Raw genomic sequence first — 27,425 nt, 5'->3', positions numbered from 1 at the left:
AGATTTCACTGAGCTGCAGTTTAGCACTGAGCTTCCAAGATGCCTGAGCTTCTAGGGAAGACCCTCTGCAACCTGACCCCCTTCCATTATTCATCCAACCATCATCTCAAATTCTCCACCTGCCCTCCCTTCACCTCAGGTTTTAAAGAGGAAACCTACAAAAGCTGTGCCACACCAACCCTCCGGCTGCATCTTACCTTTTCTCTATGTATTCTATGCCAGCTGATGTTATTCCTGAAATGTGTCATTCCCTCCTGCCTGTAGAACGCTGCCAGGCACAAGCACCCAAAGCCCAATTCAAAGATGACTTTTATACCAAGGATTCCCCCAAATTCATCTCCGAACCTGACTTCTATGCAATTTTATTCCCACTCTGTCTGCCAGACTCCAGCAACTCAGATGTCCACTAGCATCTGTGCTTCAGCCAAAACGTCCCCATCATGTACATACTATGTACTTGCTTGCTATGTCGCAGCCACTTAGTCTTCCTCTAGCTCTATCCATCTCTTCTGACAGAAATGAGAACTAGTCTTCAGAGTTCAACTCAAATGATCTCTCCCCCCTCAGTCTTTCCTCATCATCTTACTTATCATCATTCTTCTGAATTCCTTCAGTGTCAGAACTTACCCTAGGAAGTACAACCCATCCCATTCTGCTTTGTTACTTGTCGTTATTTCAGAGTATTCTTTCCTGACCACAAAGAACAAAACCTCCTTCTGGAAGCTCTTATTCACTTTCATGCTCACACCACCATGCAGTAGTTTAAAAACTACACAGGGAATAAATGAATCAATCATTTCATTACACAGATAGTGCCTGTGAACATTTTAGGCCATAGCTTGCTATAACTATATTTACAAAATAACTAGAACCTGAAATAATTGTGATCTAGGTTTTAATTTTTAAAATCACTTAACAGAATGCCCCCATGTGCACATACACAGACAATAATAAAAGTAATATAATAAGTGGTGGTGAGTATGTAAGAAACTGGGAACCCTGTACACTGTGAGAATGTAAAATGGTATAGCCACTACAGAAAGTAGTTTGCTGGTTCCTCAAAAAGCTAAACATAGAATTACCATATGACCCAGCAATTCTACTCCTTGTTAAGTACCCAGAACTGAAAGCAGAGACTCAAAATAGATACTTAGGAGTCAATGGTCACTGCAGCATTATTCACAATAGCCAAAAGGTAGAAACAATTCAAATATCCAATAGAAGACAAATGGATAAACAAAATGTGGGTAAATACATAAAATGGAATATTATTCACCAATAAAAAGGAATGGCATTCTGACATTATACCATGATGTTGGAAACATCATGCTAAGTGAAAGAAGTCAAACACAAGAGGACAAATATTGTATGATTCCACATATATGAAATACCAAGAATAGGCAAATTTTTAAAGGCACAGAGTAGAAAGGTGGCTGCCCTGGGCTAGGCATAAGGAGGCATGAGGAGTTATTGCTTTACAGGTATAGTTTTCATTATGATGGAAAAAAGTTTTGAAAATAGTGTTTTTTGGTGTAACCACTTTACCTGACATTGTGAATATAATTAATGCCAGTGAACTGTGTACTAAAAATGGTTAAAATGGCATATTTTACGTTAAACATATGCCACTACAACAAAGTATTTTTTTAAAAAACACAGGCGCTACCTTGAAGGGATTCTCACAGACCAAATTTGAACATCGTAATGATGTTAGTAACAGATTATAACATACTGAATAAGATAGGAATCCACAAGTCTATGGTGATATAAAACAAAGTTCTGTGTTTTTTTTTTTTTTAATTTTTATTTATTTATGATAGTCACACAGAGAGAGAGAGAGAGGCAGAGACATAGGCAGAGAGAAGCAGGCTCCATGCACCGGGAGCCCAACGTGGGATTCGATCCCGGGTCTCCAGGGTCGCGCCCTGGGCCAAAGGCAGGCACCAAACCGCTGTGCCACCCAGGGATCCCTGTGTTTTTTCTTAAAGTGGGTGGTGGAGAGAAGAGAAAGCACTTCCTCACAAACTGATAACAGGTAATAAAAAGATCAGTCTAATTATAAAATTACCATTACAAACAATTATATTGATAATTCAGGCAAGAAACACCAATGAATGCTAGACTAGTGGGTGAAAATGAGATGAAGAATGGCATATTCGCATAGTTCCAAAGTATTCCCCCCCAAAAAAAACTAATATTGGGATGCCTGGGTAGTTAAGTGGTCTATCTTCAGTTCAGGGCATGATCCCAAGTCCGGGAATCAAGTCCTGCATCAGGCTCCCTGTGAGGAGCCTGCTTCTCCCTCTACCTATGTCTCTGCCTCTTTGTGTCTCTCATGAATAAATAAATAAAATCTTAAAAACACACACACACACACACACACACACACACACACACAAATGTCAGGGAAGGAAGCTAACCTCGCAGTGAAGAAATTTTGCAGACTCCATCTTAATCAACTGATAAAAGTCAACACCATCGATAAGGGAACAAATCAACAACATGTGTAATCTAATGGGATGCAATAAAAAGAAAATAGCATCACTTCAGGGACTGTCCTGGCAAAAATGTATAACTGAAATCTAACCATAAACATTAGACAAACCTAAATTTGAGAAACAGTCTACAAAATGTCTGCTCTGTGTTCATCTTGCCCAAAACAGTGAGCCACAAAAACAAAACAAAATCAAGGAATAGACTGAAGAATTGTTCCGGATTAAAGAAGTCTACAAAAATATGACCTAAGAATTCGGATTAGATCTTTTGCTATAAAACACATTATTGGGGCATTGTGGGAGACATTACTGGGGTTGGTTTCTGGTGAAAATTTAGCAGTTTCTGATTTATTCTCACAACTTTTCTATAAATTTAAAACACTGTATCAAATAGAATATTTTAAATAGTCTAATATTTTTTCCCATAAATAATTATTGTGTACAACCCAACAAAAACAAAAACACTAGTTAGCATGGTTTTCCTAAATACTCAGAACGTTAATTCTCTTAACCAATATACACAACTACTCTCTGCATCGTTTACAATGCAGTGATCTTTTTTCTCCCTAAAACAGCCATTCACAAAGTCTTCAATGATATCACCTAATAGGGAACAACCTACAGACAGCCAGAAAGATGCTAGCCTGTAAAAGTAATAGCTTCTGTGATAGCCTGATATTTGAAGCGTCACTGAGGACACCCAAACATCAGGTGAAGCTACAGAATATGTGGAAGAAGCCCTTTCTATACCACTACCATTTCATTTGCCTTCATAAAAATGTTGTTTTATATGTTTACTATCTATAATTCATACTAAAAAGTAGGCTAATGAGAACAGAATCTTTTTATCCCCTGAGGGTAGAAGAATATCTGACATATACCAGTCACTCAATAAATATTTATCGAATGAATATACCATATAGAATGAACACTATACCAAAAAATTTCAAACAGAGTACAAGTATAGGCAACACTGATTACAGAGTAACTAGAATATACTATGTTTAAATCAGTATAAAATTGCCATCTATCAGGGGCGCCTGGGTGATTCAGTTGGTTAAGTGTCTGACTCTTGATTTCAGCTCAGGTCTTGATCTCAGGGTCGTGAGTTCAATCCCCACGGTGGGTTCCACACTTAGTGTGAAGTCTACTTAAAAAAAAATTTTAAAGATAAGAATCTATGGGATACAGTTATAGCAATTCTTAAAAGAAATTTCAAACTCTACTTATACTCATAAATAAGATGGAAAGAAAAATAAAATATCCAAATTAAAACGTTAGATTTTTTTTTTCAAAAATTGAAACATAAGTGTTACAGACTTTTAGAAGACAACCTGAAAATATCTATTAAAATGTAAAATATGTACATCCTGTGACCCAGAAATTCCACTTTTGGCAATCCATGCCATAAAAACTAAAGTACTGTTATGAAGTAGCATTATATACTCAGATTTATTAGACAATGTTTTGTACAGAAAAGTACGAATATGATCTCATTAACAATACTTGAAATGTTTATGAATATAGAGAAAAATATAGAACACACAGTGTCAACATGACTATAGGAAACAAGGAGCCCCACATATGATTTTATTTATGTAAAATTATATACACACATAAGGAAAATAATAAAGTGCTAAAAAAGGAAGAGAGAATAAAGATAGAAACAAACTATTATTTTAAAAACTGAAATCAACTAAATCAACTTGAGAACTGTTTCTTTGGAGTAAATACAAACCATTAGCTAATCTAATCAACAGTTTTTCTTACACTTTTGCTTTACACATTTAGTCTTTGTTATACCAGATATTTTGATATGCTAGGCTTCCAATTTCATTTTTTTTTCCCTAATGGATGGCCATTTGTCCCAACACTAGTTACTGAAAAGTTCATTCTTTTCCCCATTTGATTTGTAGTGCCGCTGTTGCTATATCCCCAACTCCTGGATATATCTAGGTTTCCTTCTAAACTCCCTGTCTTGTTTGACTGTTTACATTACTAGAGCTTGATAAATTTTGATAGTATATTGAGTCTTCACATCTTTTTCAAGGCTATTTTTGCCACTTGGCCCTTTATTCCTTCATAGTAACTTTAGAAACAGCTTACCAACTTCCCTGGGGAAAAATCCAAAACTTACACTGGAACCAAACTGAATGAACACCTGAATTTGAGAACTGATATCTTCATGATACTGTCTCTTCTCAGTCAAGGATGTCACATATATCCTTTTACTCAGGTCTTTTTAAATGTCCCTTAGAAATGACTTGCAATTTCATCTACATAGATTTCACACAGTTTTGTTATATTCTCATTACTCCTTATAGTTTTTATGTTATAGAAAATATTTGTAAATTAATTTTCTAACTTACACTATCAGTTGATTTCATTATACTGAACTTTGCTAACAGTTCTAATAGTCTATAGACTCTCTTGGATCTTCTACATAGATAATTTAACATCTGTAAATAGTTTTCCTTCACTCTAACCCTTACAACTGTATGTTTCTTGTCTTACTGTGGAGGCTGAGACCTTACCATGATGAATAGAAGCAATAACAACAGGCATCTTTGCTTCATCCTGGTTTTAAAGCTAATGCTTCTAACTCTACCATTCAGTACAGCAAATCACATTTATAAGATAAAGGAAATTCTCTTCCATTCCTAGCTGGCTAAAACTTACTGTGTTATATTTAACAGTAATTAAATTTAATTAAAGTATTTTTCAGAATCTATTTTCTTTATTACTTCTATTGGGAAAGGCAGTCCACCATGAGTCCATCCCTGCACATCCCTGCTGTGTACTCTAAATTGTAAGACCTTACCATCCACTGACACTGAACAGTTTCTGTAGCTGGTCATACAGACAATTAAATAGGTCAAGGTGACCACAGCATAACATGTGACTGCTCACTCTGAGTGAAATACTGGCTTGCTTGCTTCCCGCTTCCTACAAAAAAGTAGCAAGCTCTTGACCCTGTGTTCCTCAGCTGCAGTGCATGTCACTGTATGCAGAGCCACCATCTCTGCCCATCACATAAGGGACATCAATGCCCCTGATGACTGAGGTGCTATGAGTAACAAACTGCCTTGCTCTGATCCACTGAATCCTGTTGTCTACTTCTGGCACCTAGAGAGTTGTAGCATTTGACTACTTTCCCTTGTCTATAGGTTATTCTCTAACAGTTCGTAAGAGATATATATTTTTTTAAGATTTATTTTTTTGAGGGGAGAAGGGCCAGAGAAGAGGGAGGACGAGAGAAAATGAATCCCAAGTAGACTCCCTGCTGAGCATGGAGCCTGATCTCCACAGGGCTCAATCTCATGACCCTGAGATTGATACTGAGATCATGACCTGAGCCAAAATAAAGCGTTGAGTGCTTAACTGACCAAGCCACCCAGGTGTCCTCATCTTTAAAAAGCTCCTTTTATAACTTCTACTACTTCCTTTGTAGTGAAGTCATTTAAAACAAACAAACAAATCCTACAAACTTTAGAGGTGTCTGGGTAGCTCAGGTCATGATGGGATCAAGCCCCACGTTGAGCTCCCTGCTCAACATGAAGTCTGCTTCTCCTCCTCCCTCTGCCTCTCCCCTCTGCTCATTTCTCTCAAATAATCTAAAAAAGTAAAAATACAACTTGATTATATCTACCCATCTTTTTTTTTTCTAACTATTCTATCAGATGCCTCTGTAAGTAACTAAGGCTAACAATGACTGAAGTTATTCTAAAATGTGTTAATAAAAGACACTCTGTAATGACGCAAATCTTCTGGAGGGACAAAAAAAGCCTTAATCTTCTAATTAAACAGAACCCTTATAATCCATATTACACATTAGGAATAACTTAATAATTAATTTGATGAGAATATATCAATAATTCAAACATTATTTTTCATTATCAGTTTTCAAAACACCCATAGATACAGAATTCTATTAGTACTATTATATTACAGTCACAAAACTGTTGCTCTCAAAATTATAAATCCTAATAAAAAATATTTCATCTATGAGCCTTGAGATTAGATTTCAATACCAGACATCTTAGTGAATCAAGTATCAAAGTAGTTATGATATTAAGTTCATCTTTTTACCTGTACTCAGGCTGTCGGCTTGCAGAATGATCATCTCTTGTCCACCTATAGCCAGATTCATCCTGCAAAATAAAAAAAGCTATTTAGATATTTGCTTACATTATTTTGGCCAAGTAGGATATATCTAACAATACTACTGAAAATTAGTCTCTAAGATCAAAATAATATGAGGACCTAAACACCTTTCTGAATTACTCTGAGCTTCATAAACATAAAAAAGGAAAAAAAAGATAGAGCAAGTCATCCATTTCAACAAGTAATTTACTAGATGGAGCTTTATGAATGCTTAAGGTATTTCTTTGGTAGGCCCTTAACAGTCTTATTGCCAAAAACATATGCCAACATCACAACAGCTAAGGACCATTACAAGAACAAAGGTTCAATTTAATCAAGCTCACATTTCTTGACCTTTCATTTTATTTTCCTTCTGTTAAGTTCCCTCACCAATTTTCAAATTCAAGCCCAATGAAGAATTTACTTTCCCATTTTTCTTGTTCAAGTTTCCTTTTCTCATCTTGATTTTCATTAAAATCCATAATTAAAAATAATACAATAAGCTATCACCTACTGATAAGCTATGTTAGAGCAAGATGTGGTGCTAAGTTTAAAATTAATCAAAAAAGTATATTTTGTCCTCTAAAACAGATATATTTGAAAAGCTACATTCAAAAAAACATAGTAACTCATGCCCAATTACTTGAAAATTACATATATAACAATATAACGTGAATTATTTACAATCAGAAATACTAATTCAGCTAAAATAAATGCTACCTTCATCTTCCTCTTTAGCATATCCTCTCTCATATAAGAGTAATGCATTCATCATTTTCCTTCTCAACAGTAAATATAAACAAAAGAAAAAACTCAACAGCTATAAGATAGGAGATTAAAGAAGTAGTTTATTTTATATAACTGAACTCAAGATAAATTCACATCACAAGAGTCCTAAGGATCTCAAATGGACTTATTTTTGTTTGAGGAGAATATAAAGAGAAAACGTTGTATAAAGTATGAATAAACACAATTTGTAAAAAAAAAAAAACTATTGCTGAGGCACTGTTATGCTACAAGGTTTTAGGGAAAGAAATCATATTCATAGGGATTCACATACAAATTGGTCTAATGAATCCAAAATTCCCTACCTATTTTAAAAGGCCATATTTGATTTTTCTAAGAGGGAAAACAACTTTATGCAAAGGCCAAATTTTTTCTTCATCAGACTACCTGGAATAATGGCTCCAAAGGCAAAATCTAGTATTTCTAGGTTAGAGATAATATATAATGTTAACTTTTCAACACTAAATCCCTCTTCCTTAAAGGAACAGCATGACATTTAAAAATTTAACAAAACAAAAATCATTTCTAGAAGAAAGAAGCTATGCATCCCACACTTCAAAATGACAAGAAAATCCTGAATAGTCTCATTACTACTTTAGAATTGTCAAAGGTCACCATGATGCAGTTGTAAGAGAACTGGACTTCCATACATACCCAACTTTGGGTAAATCACCTTACCTCTGTTTCTTTGAGGGTAAAGTATGGAAAGTAATTCCAACAGCCAATGTGAGGTCAAATTTTAATATAAACAATGTTTGACTATATACTGTTAATTATAATATTATTTAGTAGGGGAGGGAGAAAAGAGAAAATATAGGAAAACAGTCTAGCAGAGGAGTGATGTAAACACACAAGCTAAGTCCAAGGAATGGCATCAAGGAATAGTTGCAATCAAGTTCAGTGATAGATTATTGCAACATTAAATACATACTTCTAGATTATTAAAGATGATTAAGAGAAACAAAATACAATAGCAACAATAATGGTAATAATAGAAGCTAACATTTAAAATGTGCTTATTTTATATAGGACAGTATTTTGAGAGCTAATTTGAGTTACTAAGTAGACTTTCATAAGTATAACAAAAATGAGACTGAAGTTCAACAACTGTAACCCGACCTCACCCACAGCATTTCATCATGACGAAAATAATCAAAGTAATTATAAGTGGGTACATCCAATAAGAGATGGTAACTACCTGTTCATCACTTACTGAGAACCAAAGCAATAAAGATTACCTTTATCTGCTTCTGCAAATCCTTGCAATATAGGGGTTAAAAACACAGGCTAGTTGGAATTAGTGTCATTTAGATAGAGCTACCCAGAGTGGCTTACCCACTTTGTCCCAAGATTTTCCACTACCAGTTCCCATTTGACAGCTCTAGCAGGCAATTCAACAGAGCATCAAGCAGGAAGTGTTTATTCAACTACCTTCATGGCCAGTCACATAAATTTCAAAAATTACATGATTTTTAACTTATAATAAATAACAATTAGTACACGGGGGAAATTTACATACTCCTCTGTGAGGTGGACCACTTCTTCGATCATGAGAAAAACTGCGGCCCTCGTCATATTCTCGGTAATCAACATGACTGTAATATCTATTGTAGTTTCCTTCACCAGGTCTGTCTAGCAGTGGTGGTTTCTTTGGCACAATATTAACTACTCTATGGTAGCCATCCTAAAACAGACAAAAAGAAATATATAAAAATCACTAATTTCTCTATTTGGTTTTGGAAAGGTTTTTAAAAAGTACAGGAGTTCTTATCCTTAATCAAATAGAGTAAATGTATAAACAAACAAAAATGCATTAATGAAATAACATGAATATAACTAATAGTAAGGTTTTCACATGGATTAAAGGAAACAAAATTGTTCAATGAAGAAAGCCAGGTGTTTAAAACAAGCAGCAATGCTAAAAAGGAATCATAAATAAAAGAAAAAAATACAATGTTATTGTTTTAATAAAAAGTAAACTATGGAAAGAATGCTACAGTAGCTCTAATCCTAATTGCCTAAGGAGTTTAGAAACAAAACCATTTAAGATAGCACCCATCTTTAGTCTACTGTGTTCGAAGAATACTGTTTAGAAGAAATACAAAATCTTCACACACAAACAGCAGCAAACAGGGAGGTAATATTGGGCTAGAATCATCAAGAGGAAACATTCTGCTATTTCTCCAGAAGCACTGGAGAGAAGAAAGCCTTTGACTTCACAGGTCTGGAAGCAAAATAAAACCTGATATAAAATTTGAACTAATTTTCAAAGTAGTATGTTGTTAATGTTTTAAAGTTTTAGAAATTAAATGGTTTTTTGCAGGGGTTGAGAAATTGGATGGAGGGAGATGGATGGAGAAGAACAACTTTTAGGTTAGTAGCTTCTGTGAAATAACTGAAAAGACGGTTATAAACAGTAAGAACTAAAGAGCTACAGAATACATTATTTGTAAATAATCTGGGCTTGAGCATTAATGGTATGTCTTTCTACCAACATCAGATAAAGTATATGTGAATGAAATTAGAAAGCTATCAAAGTATAAGACATAATCAATTTAAGTTAACTGATTTGACAAATTAAAAAAATAAAGCCCAACATTCAGGGCATTATTACACCATCTTTAGGTCTCAGTTTCATTATCTGTCCAATAGATTAATACTAATACCTACCTCAAGGAGTTGTTGTGAAGACTAAATGAAAAACACACTGTAAAGCATTTAGTACAATGTACAGGGCACACTAAGTGCTCAAAAATGTTCGCGGTTTCGATTACCTTTTTCATATCTAGGTACAACACAATTCCACCAAGTGTCTATTTCCTTAAATTACTTCTTAGCATTAATAACTAAAACTATCCAATTATTAAGTTACTATGTCCTATTCAAATTTCCCAATGGATAGGAAATTTGTTAATGTATCAAGAAAAAATAAAACCAATAGCTATATCTGAGAGCTAAAAGGATCTACCTAATTTATTCAGCTGGAGATACAAGGTGGTTTCCTTCTTTAGTATGTGAGACATTAAATTGTACACATATTTTATATGTTTACATAAAATATAAATGAACCCACTGGCTGTGTCTTGTAAAAACTGTCCTTCAATAGAGATTTCAATTAAATCTAAGCAACCATTGAACTTCTAAAAATTTTCAACATTAAGCCAAAATTAAGCGACCTTATAATTATTTTCTAAATCAAAATTCGTTATTCATAAAATTAGAATCACTGATTTCTCCAATTCCAAGAAGCCATAAAATTCCATTCTATAATATCCTTGTTTGTTTGTATATATTTATTTGGAGGGATAGTGGGGTAAGTATGCATGTCTAAACATTTTTATGAATAGAGAGCTTATTACTTTACAAAACAACTTTTGCCTTTGTTAAAAATTTGAGGATTATAAAACGCGTATGGTAAAACTTTCAAATACCCAAATCACATTTAGTCACAGATTCAACAGTGTTTTTTCCAAATAATAATACATGAAAACATTCCAAAGTCGTTAATCAGCAACAGAAAAAACTCCTAATGGCAAATCTGTATCTAGCAATGAAGATCAAACTGACATGTTTTTAGAGTGTTTAAATATATTATACTATCTCACCTCTATAGGTGTCTATTCTTAAAGAAAACTCCCTAGTTATACGAAAAGATTTAAGGAAATGAAGAGAACAATAGGAGTTTATGACAAAGCAAGACTATAGTATCAGAAAGTTCCTATCTGATCCAAGTATACCATTCAAGGATTTTATTTCCAATAAAATCCATGATGGGAGGCAAAGATTTCAATTTTTTTCAAAAAAAAAATTTTTTTACAAAGAAAGTTCAAACAGTATTTTATATTACCAGCAATGCCAGACCTGATTAGAAACACCATCAGTGTTTGAAATTCTTGTACAATATACATTGAGCTATAAACATGTAATTTTTCTTTGTATAAGCTAACAGAAGTATACAAGGCTTCAGGTACAGATATGGTTGGAGTCTTCATTTTAGAAATATCTTGGAAAACATTGGCACCATTATGTACAAATCAGAAATAAAAACTAAGACTTCTAAAGAATATTTTAAAAGATTGTAAAGGTAACAAGATCATTTTTAATTAATTTAAAAATAAACTCAACGGAATCAAAACTTTTCTATTATTTAAAATGCAGATATATCAAATCTTGAATTTGGACATAAAATCTGAATTCCCTCAATGAAATAAATTTTCATTGCTTCTGTTCCTTATGAAAAAAATATGTACAGTATCTCATTACGATCAGACTATATCAACTTAATACAACGGTTTCATATTTATACTACGTATCAATTTTCCATGGCTGTTACTAGAATTTCTAAAAAAAAAAATGCATAAAATCTATCAGATTAGCAAAATTAAAATTAGTATTAATGGGGGATCCCTGGGTGGCGCAGCGGTTTGGCGCCTGCCTTTGGCCCAGGGCGCGATCCTGGAGACCCGGGATCGAATCCCACGTCGGGCTCCCGGTGCATGGAGCCTGTTTCTCCCTCTGCCTGTGTCTCTGCCTCTCTCTCTCTCTCTGTGTGACTATCATAAATAATAAATGAAAATTAAAAAAAAAAGATCATACATTTAAAAAAATAAAATAAAATAAAATTAGTATTAATGTTATGAACAGTCAGACCAAAGTAAAAAAGTATATAGAACTCATTAAAAAATATATTTAAGCCTATTTTAGTTAGTCATTGCTCTATCCTGGCAGAACATAGAAAGCAAGAAGTTGCATGTAAATTTAAATACTTTTGTTGAGAATTATAGTCAATGAAATTTACACTTTCACATATAGGTCACTATCTCAGGGGTGAAACAATTCCTACCATTAGGCTCTCTGCGTTTCTGAAATAAAGACTGTTCACAGTTCACTTGTGCTAATGGAAATCTGATCAGGTTAAGATACGTATCAAATTAGTTTTGCAATTTTTAAATCTGAAATGGTGTTCACGTTTTGTCACAAAATAAGCAATTATTTCTTAATTTGATATAAATTCCAATTTAGTAGAACTACCTCTTATGAGAAAATACTTTCATTTCATTAAGTAAAAGCACCAAGTTTTTTTTCCATTCGATATATAAATGTCAAATTTTCCACACTAATGTTTAGTCTCATTACTAACATAACTAACCCATACACTTAATTCAATGTCATTAAGATATAATTGGCACAAATTCTAACGCAAAAGCATTTTAAAGGAAAAATTTTAACATAAGTGCCTCCTCCTAAGCATCTTTATCATTTAGAGACATATTCTGAAATATTTATTTGCATTTGAAATAGTGCATCTTGAATTTACTTCAAAACAACCTGGGAGACAAGAAACTAGTGGAGGCATAGACAAAACAAGATGGACCATGAGTTAATAATTGCCATTTGGATGATTTGTCCATGAGTTCATTTTGCTATTTTGTCTCTTATATCTTTTTTTTTTTGTCCTTATAAAAAGTCAAAAACAACTAAAGCACACTAATCTACCAGCAAATTAACTAAGTATGATAGTACATGTCAATAGTTAATGCCATTACTCCCTAAAACAATCATCTTAGTATGAATGCAAGCTTCATGGGCACAGAAACCTTGGTCTTAATTCACTGCTCTATTCCCAGCACCTGGGACAGCACCTGGCACACAGTAAGCACTACATACATAACACACATTCTGCTTTGCTGTATCAATATTACGTTACTTTTGGCATCACATGCTTTTTATTAGAAAAGTAACAAACTACACATAACTAAAAAATTCTACTACACAGGCTGGTGGACTTTTCCTTTCGGAAGCTTGAGGTTCCCTTACTCTGATTCCTCAGTTTGTGACATGCATTTCTATGTAATAGCATTTATTCATTTAATTCACTCGCTGAATATTCAAATACTAGTGTTTTGCATTTCAATGGCTTTGGAGAATAATGGGTCAAATATCTAAAACTGGAACTGCCCCAGAAAATCAGGACATACTGTTACAAATGTAGCCAAGAACTGATCACTCCTCTCTGGAAATAATGACAACAAAAAAAAGTTAAGTTTTAGTAATTCTGTCAGCCAAGAAGGTAAAACACCTCCCAGGGCAGCTCTACACAAAGGAACATTACTAAATCAAAACTCAGCAGATGAACACTTAAGATTTGCATATCATGTATGTAATTTTTACATTTAGAAAAAAAGCTGTAAAAAACAATGCACTTTTATGATATGTATACCTATGAAAAGCATATTGCTAATGAAAAGCATACTGTTGCCCGGTTTACTCTGAAATACATCAAAAAATTAGATGGATTAAAGTGGATGGATTAAGGGCAGATAGATGGATAAATACATGATAAAGTTTTCATAAACTGTTATTATAAGTAGTGAGTAAATGGGAGTAATAAGAAAAAAAATGCAGTAAAACTGCTCTTCTGTTAGAGAACAGAATCCAAATATACAAAATAAAATAGAGTAGTACCTTCCTCTATCCCAAGCACTGATGATAGTAAGTGCCCAGTTTTTAAGGATTAACTACTTTCATATTTAGAAAAAAATAATTTGCTTTTTAAAACCTTTTAAGTTTTTATTGAAGTATGACATACTTACAAAAAAATGTAAAAATCACAAATGTACTCCTAAATTACTTTTCACAAGGTAATTACACTGTGTAACTACCACCCAGATCAAAAAACTGAATATCCCTAGTTCAGCAAAAGCCTTCCTATGCTCTCTCCTAGTCACTACTCCTCTCTTCTAAAAGTAACCACTTTCCTGGTGAGTTTTGCCTATTCTGAAGCTTTATATAATACACAGGAAATACAGGATATAATCTTGTATTTGGCTTCTTTCAGTATGAGTTTCAATAGCCTATTCAGGTCCATTCATTCTAATTGCTTGTAAATTGTATAATTAATTTACTCTACTGTTACACATTTGGATTGTTGCCAGTTTGGAGCTGTGATGAATAATGCTGCTTGTGAGCATCCTATACAAGTCAATATGATATACAAATATGTTTTTTAAAATAACATTAGATGATTTGTTTTGTAAGTTCTTTAAACTTTAAAGAAATTATATTTTTATTGGCTCCAAAGTCAAGAATTATAACTTTATTGATTTATATTTCTAGTTCTAGTGTCATTTATCAGTTTTCTAGCTTAAGGATTCAGTAGGTCCTTAAAATCAGATGTGAATAAAAGTTACTTTTTTCACCCAAATGCAGCAACAAACACAATAACAGCAGCAGCATCTGTGGCTTCATCACTAACAGAAATCATAGATATTTTCATATCATGTTATAGCCGTGCAGTATGTAGAAACATGATTTATTCTCATTACTTTGAAAATATAGTAATGAAAATCCCACCATTAGTTCATAATATTTAATGACCTACTCAAGAAGTACATCACAAATTTGTTTTTATTTTTTTATTTTTTTAAAAGATTTTATTTATTTATTCATGATAGACAGAGAGAAAGAGAGAGAGAGAGAGAGAGAGAGGCAGAGACACAGGCAGAGGGGGAAGCAGGCTCCATGCAGGGAGCCCAATGCGGGACTCGATCCTGGGACTCCAGGATCACTGGAGGCAGGCGCTGAACCACTGAGCCACCCAGGGATCCCCACAAACTTGTTTTTAATATTGATAACTATACTCAAATATAAGTAGTCTCCTTTAATTCTGTGTATTTTATAGTTTAAAAAACCCTACTCTGAAAAGGGATCCATGGCAACAAAAAGTTTAAGATACTTTGCTTTATTTAATTAAAATGCAGGTGTAACATAGAAGGCAAAGGAATAATTTCCAAGAGCCATCAAAGGTGCATAATTGAGAGGAGGGGAAGGCTTTAAATTTCCAATCAAAATAAGGCCAAGTTCACCAATAAAAGTGAGTCTTGAGGAAGGGGATATGGGAATGCAGAAGGATTTATCAACTAGGAGAGGCTGACTAGGGGGATGAAGGGACCCATCTAATTGAATTTAAAAAAAATTTTTTTTTAAAAAAGGAGAAGAATGAAGCTGTACAAGGTCTGGGCAGGTTCTGTGCTCTTAGAAGGAGAAATGCAATCTAGGCTCCTTCCCATCTTGGAGAAACCAAGTAGCCAGAGAATTTAGGAGAGTCAGATTTACCTTTGGGAACTTAGAGACAGTTAAGTACTTCTAGTCTGATTTTAAATGCACTTGTGGTATAAAACGTATCTATATGCTTCCTGATGATGAAATTATTTTATAAAGAAGCATGTTTCACATTTACAAACACAGAAATGATATAAAAATGAAAATGATTGGGTTTGTTTAGATTTTATTACAATATCATCACCCACTGAGAACTTACATCACCTGTCATTTTACCTTAACTGTTATCATCAGCAAGTTCATTGTTCATCTATGATCTCTATTTCTTAAATCTGCAAAAGAGTCACCTGACAAACTTTTTTTTTTTTAACCTGACAAACTTTTACAACACTGATGTTGAGATCCTAGTTGCAATGATTATGACTTAATTACCTGGATGGGGCCCAGATTTTGGTATATAAGAGCTCTCTGGATGACTTTAATATACAGCAAGGAATGAGAGCCTCTAATCTAAATCACTGATCCAAAATCTAGCCTCCAAGTGTTCCCTTCCTCAAGTCCAATAACCTTCACCACTCTCTATCCCTACCACTATCCACTGAACTTTAATCACCCAGGACTGTCCTTCTCTTGGAAACTACATTTCAAAATACCTGTCTTTCTGCCACACTCTGGTCTTCAGCCTCACCGAGCCTTTCCTGTCCCTCAACCCCTCATTTCTTTCAATCCACTGTCCCTCTCACAGCCTTACTTCCTTTCTGAATTAGCCCGTAACACGTAATATATTACCTCAGTCATTCTCTGAGTCAGAACTTTCAATATCCTTATCTTCCTGAGTCCACCACTCCTAACACCTTGCCTTCTCCACTCCTAAACCGGGCTACTTAGGTAATAAAACACACATTCCTGTAGACTGGTGCCCCTATCTTTACAGTGCACAAGCTCACTGCCCCTTAGCAACAGTCTTTTTAAACATTTCTGGTGAGGAGATATCAACAATGGTTACTCCAAATTCAACACACTGGCCTCAAGTTGCCCTCTACCTCCTGCCTTTCAGGGGATGATCTTGCTATCCCTTCAGAAAAAACAAAGGCTATTTATTAGGAGGAACTTTCTCTAACCCATTCTCACACGGTAACTTAGAGATCTGAAGGGCCCTTCTGTCTTTAGGACACTGATAAACTGATTACTCCCACCTTAAAACTGACCCCTCCCCAGCTTTCTTAACTGGAATCCCTCCCTAGCAATAGCTGACAGCCTCCTGGAAGATCCCTTGACCTCCAGTTTTATCTCTGGAAGCCAACTTGACTGTAGTGTTTTCTATGATACAACAAAGCATGCATGCATAATCAGAATGGTGTAATATATAACATCTAACTTTTTCCATGATTTGATTGTGAACATTTCCCACTGTTGTCTGAAATTATGTTTCTGTATATAAATCCCTGTCTACAGGGACGCCTGGGTGCCTTAGTGGTTGAGCATCTACCTTCGGCTCAGGGCATGATCCTGGGGTCCTGGGTCTGAAACCTGCATCAGGCTCCCCGAAGGGAGCCTGATTCTCCCTCTGTCTACATACGTCTCTGCCTCACATGAATAAATTTTTAAAAATCTTTTAAATAAATAAATTCCTGTCTACATTTTATGGCTTCTACAACATTCTACAGAGTTCTATAAATAAACCATTCAACACTCAGAATTGTTTTGAAGATTAAGAAGGTTATAATATAAAACCCCTCACAGTAAGCAGAAACTAGTTAAATATGTAATTATAGTAAGTGACCATTTAAAAGTCTTCCCTTCCCTAAATGTACCTTTTTTTTAAAGAATAAAAGATTTTATTCGTTTATTCATGAAACAAAGAGAAGCAGAGACATAGGCAGAGGGAGAAGCAGGCTCCCCATAGGGAGCCTGGTGTGGGACTCAATCCTGGGACTCCAGGATGACACTCTAGAGCCAAAGGCAGAGAGACGCTCAACCACTGAGCTGCTAAGCCACCCAGGAGTCCCTAAATGTATCTTATTTTATAATTTGGAGTCATGTGTTACATTAAAAACAAAAATTAGAAAAGAAAAAAAAAAGGTTGGGACGCCTGAGTGGCTCAGCAGTTGAGCGTCTGCCTTAGACTCAGGGTGTGATCCTGGAGACCCAGGATCGAGTCCCACATCGGGCTCCCTGCATGGAGCCTGCTTCTCCCTCTGCCTGTGTCTCTTCCTCTTTCTCTCTGTGTCTCTCGTGAATAAATAAAATCTTAAAAAAAAAAAAAAGGAAATTCCCGCAAATTGAAAACAAACTAAAACAAATCCAACTACATACCCAGTTGGTGGCATAACCACACAGAAAATTCTCTTAAGTATCCTTGAAATACAAATTCCTAATGGGATATATCCTTGGAAAGGTAGGGGTTCTAAAATTTTTTTCCTAAAGTGATCCCTTTCCCATCTTTGCATTACTCCCACATCATCTATGTCACTTTGTTTTCCTAAGTAAACTATAAAGTATTTTATCAAATTAAAAGAATTTAATAGAAAATTTCATTAGAAACACAGTCTATAAAATCTGGAATGAAATGACATATAGTAATAATTAAGTTTACCCATTCTGAAATATGGTAGGCCTCTTTGTTCCAGTTTTAATTCTGTTTTTATTGTTGTTGTAGTCAAACGATTCTTTATGGAAATATTTTCCTTTGTAGTAGTTCTTAACTAGCTGGACATTCCACTGTACCACTATTAATGTCATGAGGATGGTGATCATCAACATTGCAGCCCACAGATTATTTAAGAGTCCCCAGGATCTCTTTAATGGTTCCAGAGAATCTCTAGCTAAACATTGGGAATTCTAGATTACCAGAATTCTCTGGCTAAAGATCAGACCCTTCCAATCATTAGTTGCCTTAGCTAAAGCCCAGTGATGCATTTGTTGGGCAATGCTGACAATCTCATCAAAACTGATATTCCCACTGTGCTTAATGTTTTTCTGCTTCTTCCAGTCTCGTGGGGGTTCCTTGAGCACTCTGACAATCAGGGCAGAGGCAGAAAATACCACTTCATCTAGGCTTGTCTGTTCTGAGTGGTCAGTTACACTGTCATCATTAAACACAATCATCAGTGGCCTTGGCAAGGTCATCAGCAACCTCTATCGGAGATGGACTCAGAAGGCCAATCTTGGGGACCAGGACAGACAAAGCACTCACTTCCCCATGAGTGCACCTCAGGTACACAATTTGATCTTACTGGGGTTGGGATCTCAACTTAGGTGGCATGGTAGAGGCAGCTAGTGTCAGGATGAACCCAAAGTTAGGACTACCAAAAAGAGTTGTACCTTTGTCTCCTTCAAACCAAAAACCAAAAAGCTCATCTTTTATCATTTTAGATCAATTGCAGCCGAAGCTGTAACCCAGGCCAAATGATAATGCTGAAAGTAGTATCACCCATCTAAGTGTGTTGTGGGACTTACTTAGAAGTAAAAACGTATAAACCAATATTTGTGCCTTTGATGGTGTATAATGAATCCATAATATATCCACATAGTATCACCACAACCCAAATCCCCTGGTACTTAGAAAGGGCCTATGCAAAAGTTTAAGATTGACAGCTTCTTAACCCTCCCCAAACTCTTCCTTAGGTCACTGCAGAGTATTTTGGGGAGAGAGTGTATATAGTCACCCAATAAACACTGAACTCCTACTATGTGCCACACACTAGATGGTGCTGAGAATACATTAATAAGAAAAATAGCAAGCTCCTTGAGAAAAGGCCTAATTAAAATTCCTAATTCTTAAAGCAACAGAGACAAGCAGTAGGGCAATATACTAAAAGCTACCTGCCTGCCCCTGACCTGCCCCTACTTCATAATTTCACATATCCAATTTGCAAACATTTTTAAGAATAGAGAAAATAGGGGACATCCAATAGTAGGAGCAGGTGCTCAAATACTCCATTAATTAACAGTCTATCTTTATAAAAACTCAAATTTTCTTCACAAATTCAATTCAGTATACAAATCCTCCATTTTAGAAATTTAAATAAACAATGTGAAATATAGATTATCTACATAAATAAAATGTTGCCCTTTATTTTCAAACTTTTAACTTTTAAAAGATAAGCTTAATCTGCCTATATGTCAACCCAGACTGTTAAGTTTTTGGCACTTAAAGATTTTATTAGGAGGCTTAGCTTTGGTGTACCAAATTCACTTAGATTCTAGATTTTCAATTATTCTACAGCAGTAGCGACTTACACTGGGGTGACTTCGAGGAGGTATCCGTTCTCTTGGAAGTCTTTCATAGTCATATCGTCCCTCAGACCACATTTCATCTCTTCTGTAAGCCACTAAACAAAAAGGAACCAAAAAGTTATGGCTTTTTATGTAATTAGGAAGCAATAGAGAAGATTTTTACAAGAGTAAATAGTTACATTTCAACACAAATATTTTCCAGAGATACTTAAGAAAAAAATGTAACTGACCAAAAGGAAAAAAGAATGATTAAGGCAATTCTTCTTCCAAACAATTCTGAAATGTTCTTTTTTAAATAAATGTAATAGAAAGCCCCACATTCCGTTTCAAAGACTATTTAAAGCTTCAAAGAGTTTGTTCCCATCGCAGTAAAAAGATCCAGAAGACCACAAATATTTCTTCATTCTCATAGTAAAAATTTTTTTTCTCATAGTAAAAATTAGAAAGATTCATTTTCATGAATAATTTGCAACGCTGATCAGCAATGCTATTCCTATTTCCTAGTCGATGGTTTCTATAACATTTTTATAACATTTTTAGTTTTGCTACATTCCTAGAGCTTATCTCTTATATATGTTCAATGAAATGGTTTTAACTTAAAAGTTTAAATAAACAATCCTATAAAAACACACTCAACAAACTGAAATAAATCACTCTCAATTTTGCTTTTAATGCTATAAGTTTATTTTAATGCAAAGGCACTTTCATAAAATTCAAAATTAAAAGTTCTGTCAGCATTTTTCATGTTTGGGATGCAGAGAGAGGCTTCCTACTTTGAGAGCTGCCATGTTCTGGGTAAAGCACTAATGCAGTGCATTATGGAGTCCAGATGAAAACAAGTGTGAGGACAGCCCGGGTGGCTCTGCGGTTTAGCACCTGGCTTCAGCCCAGGGCGTGAAACTGGAGACCCGGGATCGAGTCCCACATCAGGCTCGCTCCCTGTGTGGAGCCTGCTTCTCCCTCTGCCTGTCTCTGCCTCTCTGCGTGTGTGTGTGTGTGTCTCATGAATAAATAAAATCTTTAAAAAAGAAAACAAGTGTGAACAAGGAGAAGAAGGTAAGCAAGACAAGTAAGAGAGATGATGAGCACAGGGTGCAGAAAATACCCTAAAGGTCACTTATATGGGGTTGGAAAACTTTATAAAGGACCAGACTTTTATTTTCAGCCTTGCAGGTACGTCACAGGTCTCTGTCACAACCACTCAATTCTACTGTTATAAAATGAAAGCAGCCAGGGGATCCCTGGGTGGCGCAGCGGTTTGGCGCCTGCCTTTGGCCCGGGGCGCGATCCTGGAGACCCGGGATCGAATCCCACATCGGGCTCCCGGTGCATGGAGCCTGCTTCTCCCTCTGCCTATGTCTCTGCCTCTCTCTCTCTCTCTCTCTCTCTGTGTGACTATCATAAATAAATAATAAAAAAAAATTAAAAATTAAAAAAAAAAAATGAAAGCAGCCATAAGCAATACATAATAAACGTAGGGGCGTGGTCATATTCCAAAAAATTTTTATTTACAAAAACAGGAAGGCAGTTCATAGGCAGCAGCTCATTAACCACCAGAGTAGATGAGAAATGGTTAACAAGGCAGAACCAAGAGAACACAATGCAGGTTCTAACCCAAGAACTATGAACTATCCTGATATGTAGAAGGATAATCATGAGCGAAAAGTGAAAAATGGGACAAGTACTAAGTCAGGATCTTTGTAATACAAAAAAATTGGGCAACAAGTCCAGACACATAATCTGTAGATTTGTGGAGTAAGAAAATATCTCAGAAAAATACATGTCAAAAGATTTTTGGTGACCCTTTATGATGTAATAACACTAAGAGGGGGAAAAAAAGAAATGACATCCTATTTTGGCAGCATAAAATTCTAACAGTTCAGGCTAAGAAAAAAAGGCTGAAAAATAAGGGTAGTATTTTTTTATACTATCCACAGTATAAACAATCTTAATTTTCCCTATAAAAACAAATCTACAATATTTTCTGATACAAATAGACCCAATAAAATGAACTCAAAGATGCCTAGAAAAATCTTAATTTAAGTTACAAATTAGCTTTTAACATTATACATAAATCAACCTGAATTCCAAGTCCATAATCACACATCATCATGAATGTCATTTCAGGAGCACCTGAATGGCTCAGTCAGTTAAGCATCTGCCTTCAACTTCGGCCATGAACTCAGGATTCCCTCTTCCTCTGCTCCCACCCCCTGCCCTGCATGCTCTCTCTCAGATAAATAAATAAATAAAATCTTAAAAAAGAGGGAGAATGTTATTTCCAAGTAATCAGTCTTTTAAGTATAAGAACTGATGGAAACTTGAAAAAAAAATTACCAAAATTTCTCCTCCTTTACTGAACCCACCAAAGGTTTCAGTCTAAAAAATAAGTCAGATTTTATCCTACTTGAGAAACAAGAGAAATAATAGCAACCAACTGAAATCAAATCACAGGGGAAAAAATGAACCCAAAAGAAAAATGTACAAATGATATGAAGAAAGTTCACACACACACACACAAAAATGACTTAATCTTTTGAAAAGATGCTCAACTTTCTTCAAAATAAGGAAGATGAAAACTAAAACTATAATGGAGTTATACCAATTTGCACCCAAAGCTCTGCAAAAAAAAAATCAAACTGCTTCGACTAGAGTAAGAAAAGCCAACACTCTCATATATTAATGAAATGAGTATAATTTTAATTTGGTGCAGCAGATTGGGAAAAAATGAGCAAAATCTATTAAATGTTAAATGAACATATGCTTTGACCTGGAAATTCTATTTCTATGTATACTTTGCACAGGTACACAGCAAAGATTGAAAGCAACCTAGAATGTTGGTCAGGAGGGTAGAGATTAAATAAAATGCTGTATATTCATATATAAAGGAATATTATGCAAGCCATTTCAGAGAAAAGTAACCCATATATAATATAGAAGGAATGCCAAGATACACTACTAGGTTAAAAAAAAGGGGGGGTGGGGGATCCCTGGGTGGCTCAGCAGTTTAACGCCTGCCTTCAGCCCAGGGTGTGATCCTGGGGTCCCAGGATTGAGTCTCACATCGGGCTCCCTACATGGAGCTGCTTCCCCCTCTGTGTCTCTGCCTCTATCTCTCATGAATAAATAAATAAATAAAATATTTTTTTTAAAAAAAGGTCGATTGATAAGTTGAATACACTACCACTTAGGGAAAATAAAAAAAAATAGGGTATGAATACATATCCATATGTACAGATTTTTCTGGGAGTTTAAGCAAGAGAATGTAACAGTGCCTGACACTGGGAAGAAACGGGTGGCTGGGTATAGGAAGGTGAATATTTATACTGTGTTATGTTTTATACTTTCTATCATCTATAATAAAAATAAGTTACTATTTTTAAAGATCCTGGAAATCATTCACGAAGTATAATGTGTCAGAGCACCTGGCAGGCTCAGGTCGGAGGAACATGTGACTCCTGATCTCAAGATTTCTATTTCAAGTCCCACGTGGGGTGTAGAGATTACTTAAATAAACGATACTTTAAAAAAATTTTTTTAATTAAAAGAAAAATAACATCTCAAGTGATAGCAATAGTTATGAATATAAATTAATGAACTAAAGGAAAACAAGTAAAAATAAGATGGAATTAATTTAAAAAACTACAAGAGTTCTAAGGAAATAATATATAGTTTAACTAGATATAATACTACAATATAAAGTTACTGGTTTCCCACAAAAAAAAAAAAGTAAGAATAACTACTATACTACTTACTTGAGTCCTTTCAGGAATCAAATTTAAAGTTTTCAACAATCTCCTGTAGGAGGGGGAAAAGTACAGACATAAGGATTTCTGTCTGTATACACCAATCAATGGAGAAAAATAATTAATTCTTCATTACTTGCATAAATAAAACTCTCAAAATAAAAAATAATCACCATTAATAAGCCAAACTCCCTTCAAACACATCTTTAAAAACAGGAGATATTATTTTGACCACCAGAGGCCACCCAAGTTTCATAACAACAACTGAGTTATATTAAAAGAATTCTAGGGATCCTTGGGTGGCTCAGTGGTTGAGCAGCTGCCTTTGGTCTGGGGCGTGATCCTGGGGTCCCGGGATCAATTCCTGCGTTGGGCTCCCTGCATGGAGCCTGCTTCTCCCTCTGTCTGTGTCTCTGCCTCTCTCTCTGTCTCTCATGAATAAATAAATAAAATCTTTAAAAAGAAAAAAAAAAGAATTCTAATCCTAACTTTGCCCAAAAGTTGAGAGCTGGGCAGGGCATGTCTCTTCTTAACCTTATCTCTAAAAGAATTACATTTAATGTGTAAGGTAATTTTTATCTAGAATATTAAGAACACTGGCTTTAAAATATCTCATATGTTAAAAAAAATTCTAGCATCCTTAGTCTGGAAATCCCTACAGTTTTATATTGGCAATAAACAGTCCCATGTTCAAGTCATCCCAAAATCAAAGAGAGCATCATCAACTCATCAAAGAATACTAAACTCACTAGGTAAAAATTTGATGGAGAACTTTTTTTTCCGATTTTTTTGAATATCACTGATACCCAACATTACAGTAGTTTCACATGTACAACAATTATACATTATGCTATGCTCACAAGCGTTGCTACCATCTGTCACCATTGTATCACTATTACAAAAATACCATTGACTATATTCTCTATGCTTTTTCCTCCTGTGACTACATTCTAGAACTCAAAGCTTGTATCTCCCACAACAGAGAACTTTTAAAAACTTTCCCTCAAGGGACACCTGAGTAGCTCAGTTAAGGGTCTGCCCAGAGCTTAGGTAGCTGATCCTGCAGTCCTGGGACTGAGCCCTGCGTCAGGCTCCCTGCTCAGCAGGAAGCCTGCTTCCCCCTCTCTCTCTGCTGCTCCTCCTACCACTTGTGATATCTTGCTCATTCTCTTGTGCTCTCTCAAATAAATAAATAAACAAACAAACAAACTTAAGGGAAAAAAAGGTTTTAAAACTTTTCCCCAAAAGAATGAAAGTACACTGAGCAAGCTTCGGTAAAATGAAGACAATAACAAAATAAGCAATGTGCAAAGCATGACGAACACTGCAAATCTATGAACTAGTCTGCAGGGATAGAAGAAACATATCTCAATATCACAAAAGCCATATACAAAAAACTCACAGCGAATATCCTCCTCAATGCGGAAAAACTGACCACCTTTTTCCGTAAGGTCAAGAACACAACAGGGATGTCCACTTTCACCACTGCTGTTCAACACAGTTCTGGAAGTCCTAGCTTCAGTAATCGAACAACAAAAAGAAATAAAAGGCATCCAAATTGGCAAGTAGTCAAACTTTCACTCTTCACAGATGACATGATACTCTATGTAGAAAACCCAAAACACTCCCCCCTAAAAATTGCTAGACCTGATATAGAACTCAGCAAAGTCAAAGGATATAAAATCAATGCACAGAAATCAGTTGCATTTCTACACGCTAACAATGAGGCAGAAGAAAGAGAAATTAAGAAATCGATCCCACTTACAACTGCAACAAAAACCTTAAGATACTTAGGAACAGACCTAATCAAAGAGGTAAAGAATCTGTACTCTGAAAATTATCTTTAAAAAAAAAAAAAAAAAAAAAAGAGAGCACCTGGGTGGCTCAGTGGTTGAATGTCTGCCTTTGGGACAGGTCATCATCCTGGCATCCTGGGATGGAATCCTGCATCAGGCTCCCCTCAGGGGTGCCTGCTTCTCCCTCTGCCTATGTTTCTGCCTCTCTCTGTGTCTCTTATGAATAAATAAGTAAAATCTTAAAAAAAATAAAAATAAAAAAGAGCTATAGGCTTGAGTAGATGGATTCTCTGCCATTTTATATGAAATTCAAAGGATAGGAGTGGCTCTCCTAGAAAGATTAAGCTCACCTAATGGCTACACAGAGATTTTGTGCTTACTAGCCAAGTGCGAAAATAAAGCTCCTGATCTAGTTGTCTTTTTCTGCCTGGTAGTGTGCAAGACAACTAACAGAATATTACTGTTATTACCTGAAAATAGAACAACTTTAATCAACCTATGATTTATAGAAGGTTAAAAAAAGTCGCAAAGAAAGTCAAAGTATGTAACTTTGATGAAAACCTAGCAATTGGAAACAAAGTGGCTAGAACAAGGCAAAAAGTAAAAACATAAAAATTCAATAGGACATCTAAAATACACATTATTAAGAAACAAGAGATCAATTCAATTGTGAAAGAGCTAAATATGAACAAATGAATCAAAGAGCTAAAATCTGGAGATACCTCAACAAATGGAAACAGAAAAACACCTAAATAAATGTACATTTATCTAATGGAAAGTTATTTAGTGGGTATATTGGTCAGTTCGGGAAGATGAAAAGTGTTGGATGGTAGTGATGGTTGTACTATAAATATGAAGGTACCTTGAATTGTATACTTAATGGTTAAAATGGTAAATTTTATGTACATTTTAACACACTAAAAAATAAAAAAAAGCATGAATTTATCTGGCAAACTGCCAACTGATTTTGCTGAATGTAACTATCACTTCTGTAGTGTATCAATCTGTATATTGAACTTAATTTCTACTAAAACAAACAGCATCCATGAAATAGCTACACATTGCATTACTGTTACCACAATTTTAATTCCTACAGTTAGTCCTATAACAGTTTTGCATGTTTGACTCCATATTTGATGATGCCCCAGTGGAGTATTCACCTTAGTGGGAGCTACAGAAATCAGTTAAATGTAAAAATGTTTAGTAAATAAATAACTTCTCTTTACCTTAAAAAGTTGATAAATTTTAAAGATCCTAATTTAAATTACTGGTGTTTTATGTAAGTGATGAATTACTAAATTCTATTCCTGAAACCAGTATTACAGTATGTTACCTAACTGAAATTTAAATAAAAATGTGAAACAGGGGCACCTGGGTGACTCAGTTGGTTTAAGCATCTGACTCTTGATTCTGGGGTAGTGAGACCATGCCCTGCATTGGGCTCCATACTGGGCATGGAACCCAGTTGGTATTCTCTCTCCTCCTTTGCACCTCACATGGCTCACACACATGTGCATGTGCACACGCTCCTGAGTGCACTCTCATTCATATATAAATAAATAATAAAATTTCAATTCCTGTACACCTGGTGAATAATTTTATAAAAGAAAATTAGTTTGCAGGGCTCCTGGGTGGCTCACTCAATTAAGCGGCTGCCTTCAGCTTACACCATGACCCCAAGGTCCTGGAATGGAGCCCCACATCAGGCTCCGTGAGCAGTAGGGAGCCTGGTTCTCTCTCTCTCTCCCTCTGCCTGCCACTCCCCCTGCCTGTGCTATTTCTCTGTGTCAAGTAAATAAATAAAATCTTTGAAAAAAAAAAAAGAAAATTAGTTTCCTTTACAAAAGACAATAGTTTAATTGCTTAAGTGTAATACAATGATTAAATATACACATTAGACTATAATCTCCTGTAAAAAGAATTTCATTGTTTAAAGTTACCTCTTCCTGGTGATTCAACTAAAGTATCAGTATCTTACTGGGGTTTTGGGGTTTTTTGTGGGCAGGGGGATGAGCTAAATGGGTAATGGGTACTGAGGAGGGCACTTGCTGTGATGACCCCCAAGTGCTGTATCTAAGTGATGCATCACAAAATCCCACATCTGAAACCAACATTATACTGTATGTTAACTAACCTGAAGTTTTAGTTAAAACTTGGAT

At 35.2% G+C, this 27,425-nt stretch overlaps 1 protein-coding gene across 36 annotated transcripts in view; it reads right to left on the bottom strand.

The window, feature by feature from the left end:
* PPHLN1 (periphilin 1) overlaps positions 1–27,425 on the bottom strand; it is a 147,312-nt gene that overhangs the window by 110,323 nt on the left and 9,564 nt on the right. For 20 of the 36 annotated variants that reach the window (XR_005380046.1, XR_005380047.1, XR_005380048.1 and 17 more), the window contains 4 exons: positions 23,480–23,522; positions 19,728–19,819; positions 8,944–9,108; positions 6,585–6,646 (listed from right to left, as the gene is read on the bottom strand). Coding sequence is in view for 31 of the 36 variants with exons in the window: in XM_038577353.1 (XP_038433281.1) it covers positions 6,585–6,646; positions 8,944–9,108; positions 19,728–19,819; position 23,480 (320 nt within the window). In the remaining 5 variants the exon portion in view is untranslated. The remainder of the gene's footprint in view (positions 1–6,584; positions 6,647–8,943; positions 9,109–19,727; positions 19,820–23,479; positions 23,523–27,425) is intronic. The other 16 variants (XM_038577358.1, XM_038577364.1, XM_038577367.1 and 13 more) reach the window with 3 other exon arrangements.

Source organism: Canis lupus, chromosome 27 (assembly GCF_011100685.1).
Source record: "Canis lupus familiaris isolate Mischka breed German Shepherd chromosome 27, alternate assembly UU_Cfam_GSD_1.0, whole genome shotgun sequence".
In the NCBI taxonomy this organism is placed as follows: domain Eukaryota; kingdom Metazoa; phylum Chordata; class Mammalia; order Carnivora; family Canidae; genus Canis; species Canis lupus.
Note: the sequence above shows the minus strand (reverse complement) of the source record. Positions and strands in the feature narration are given on the sequence as shown.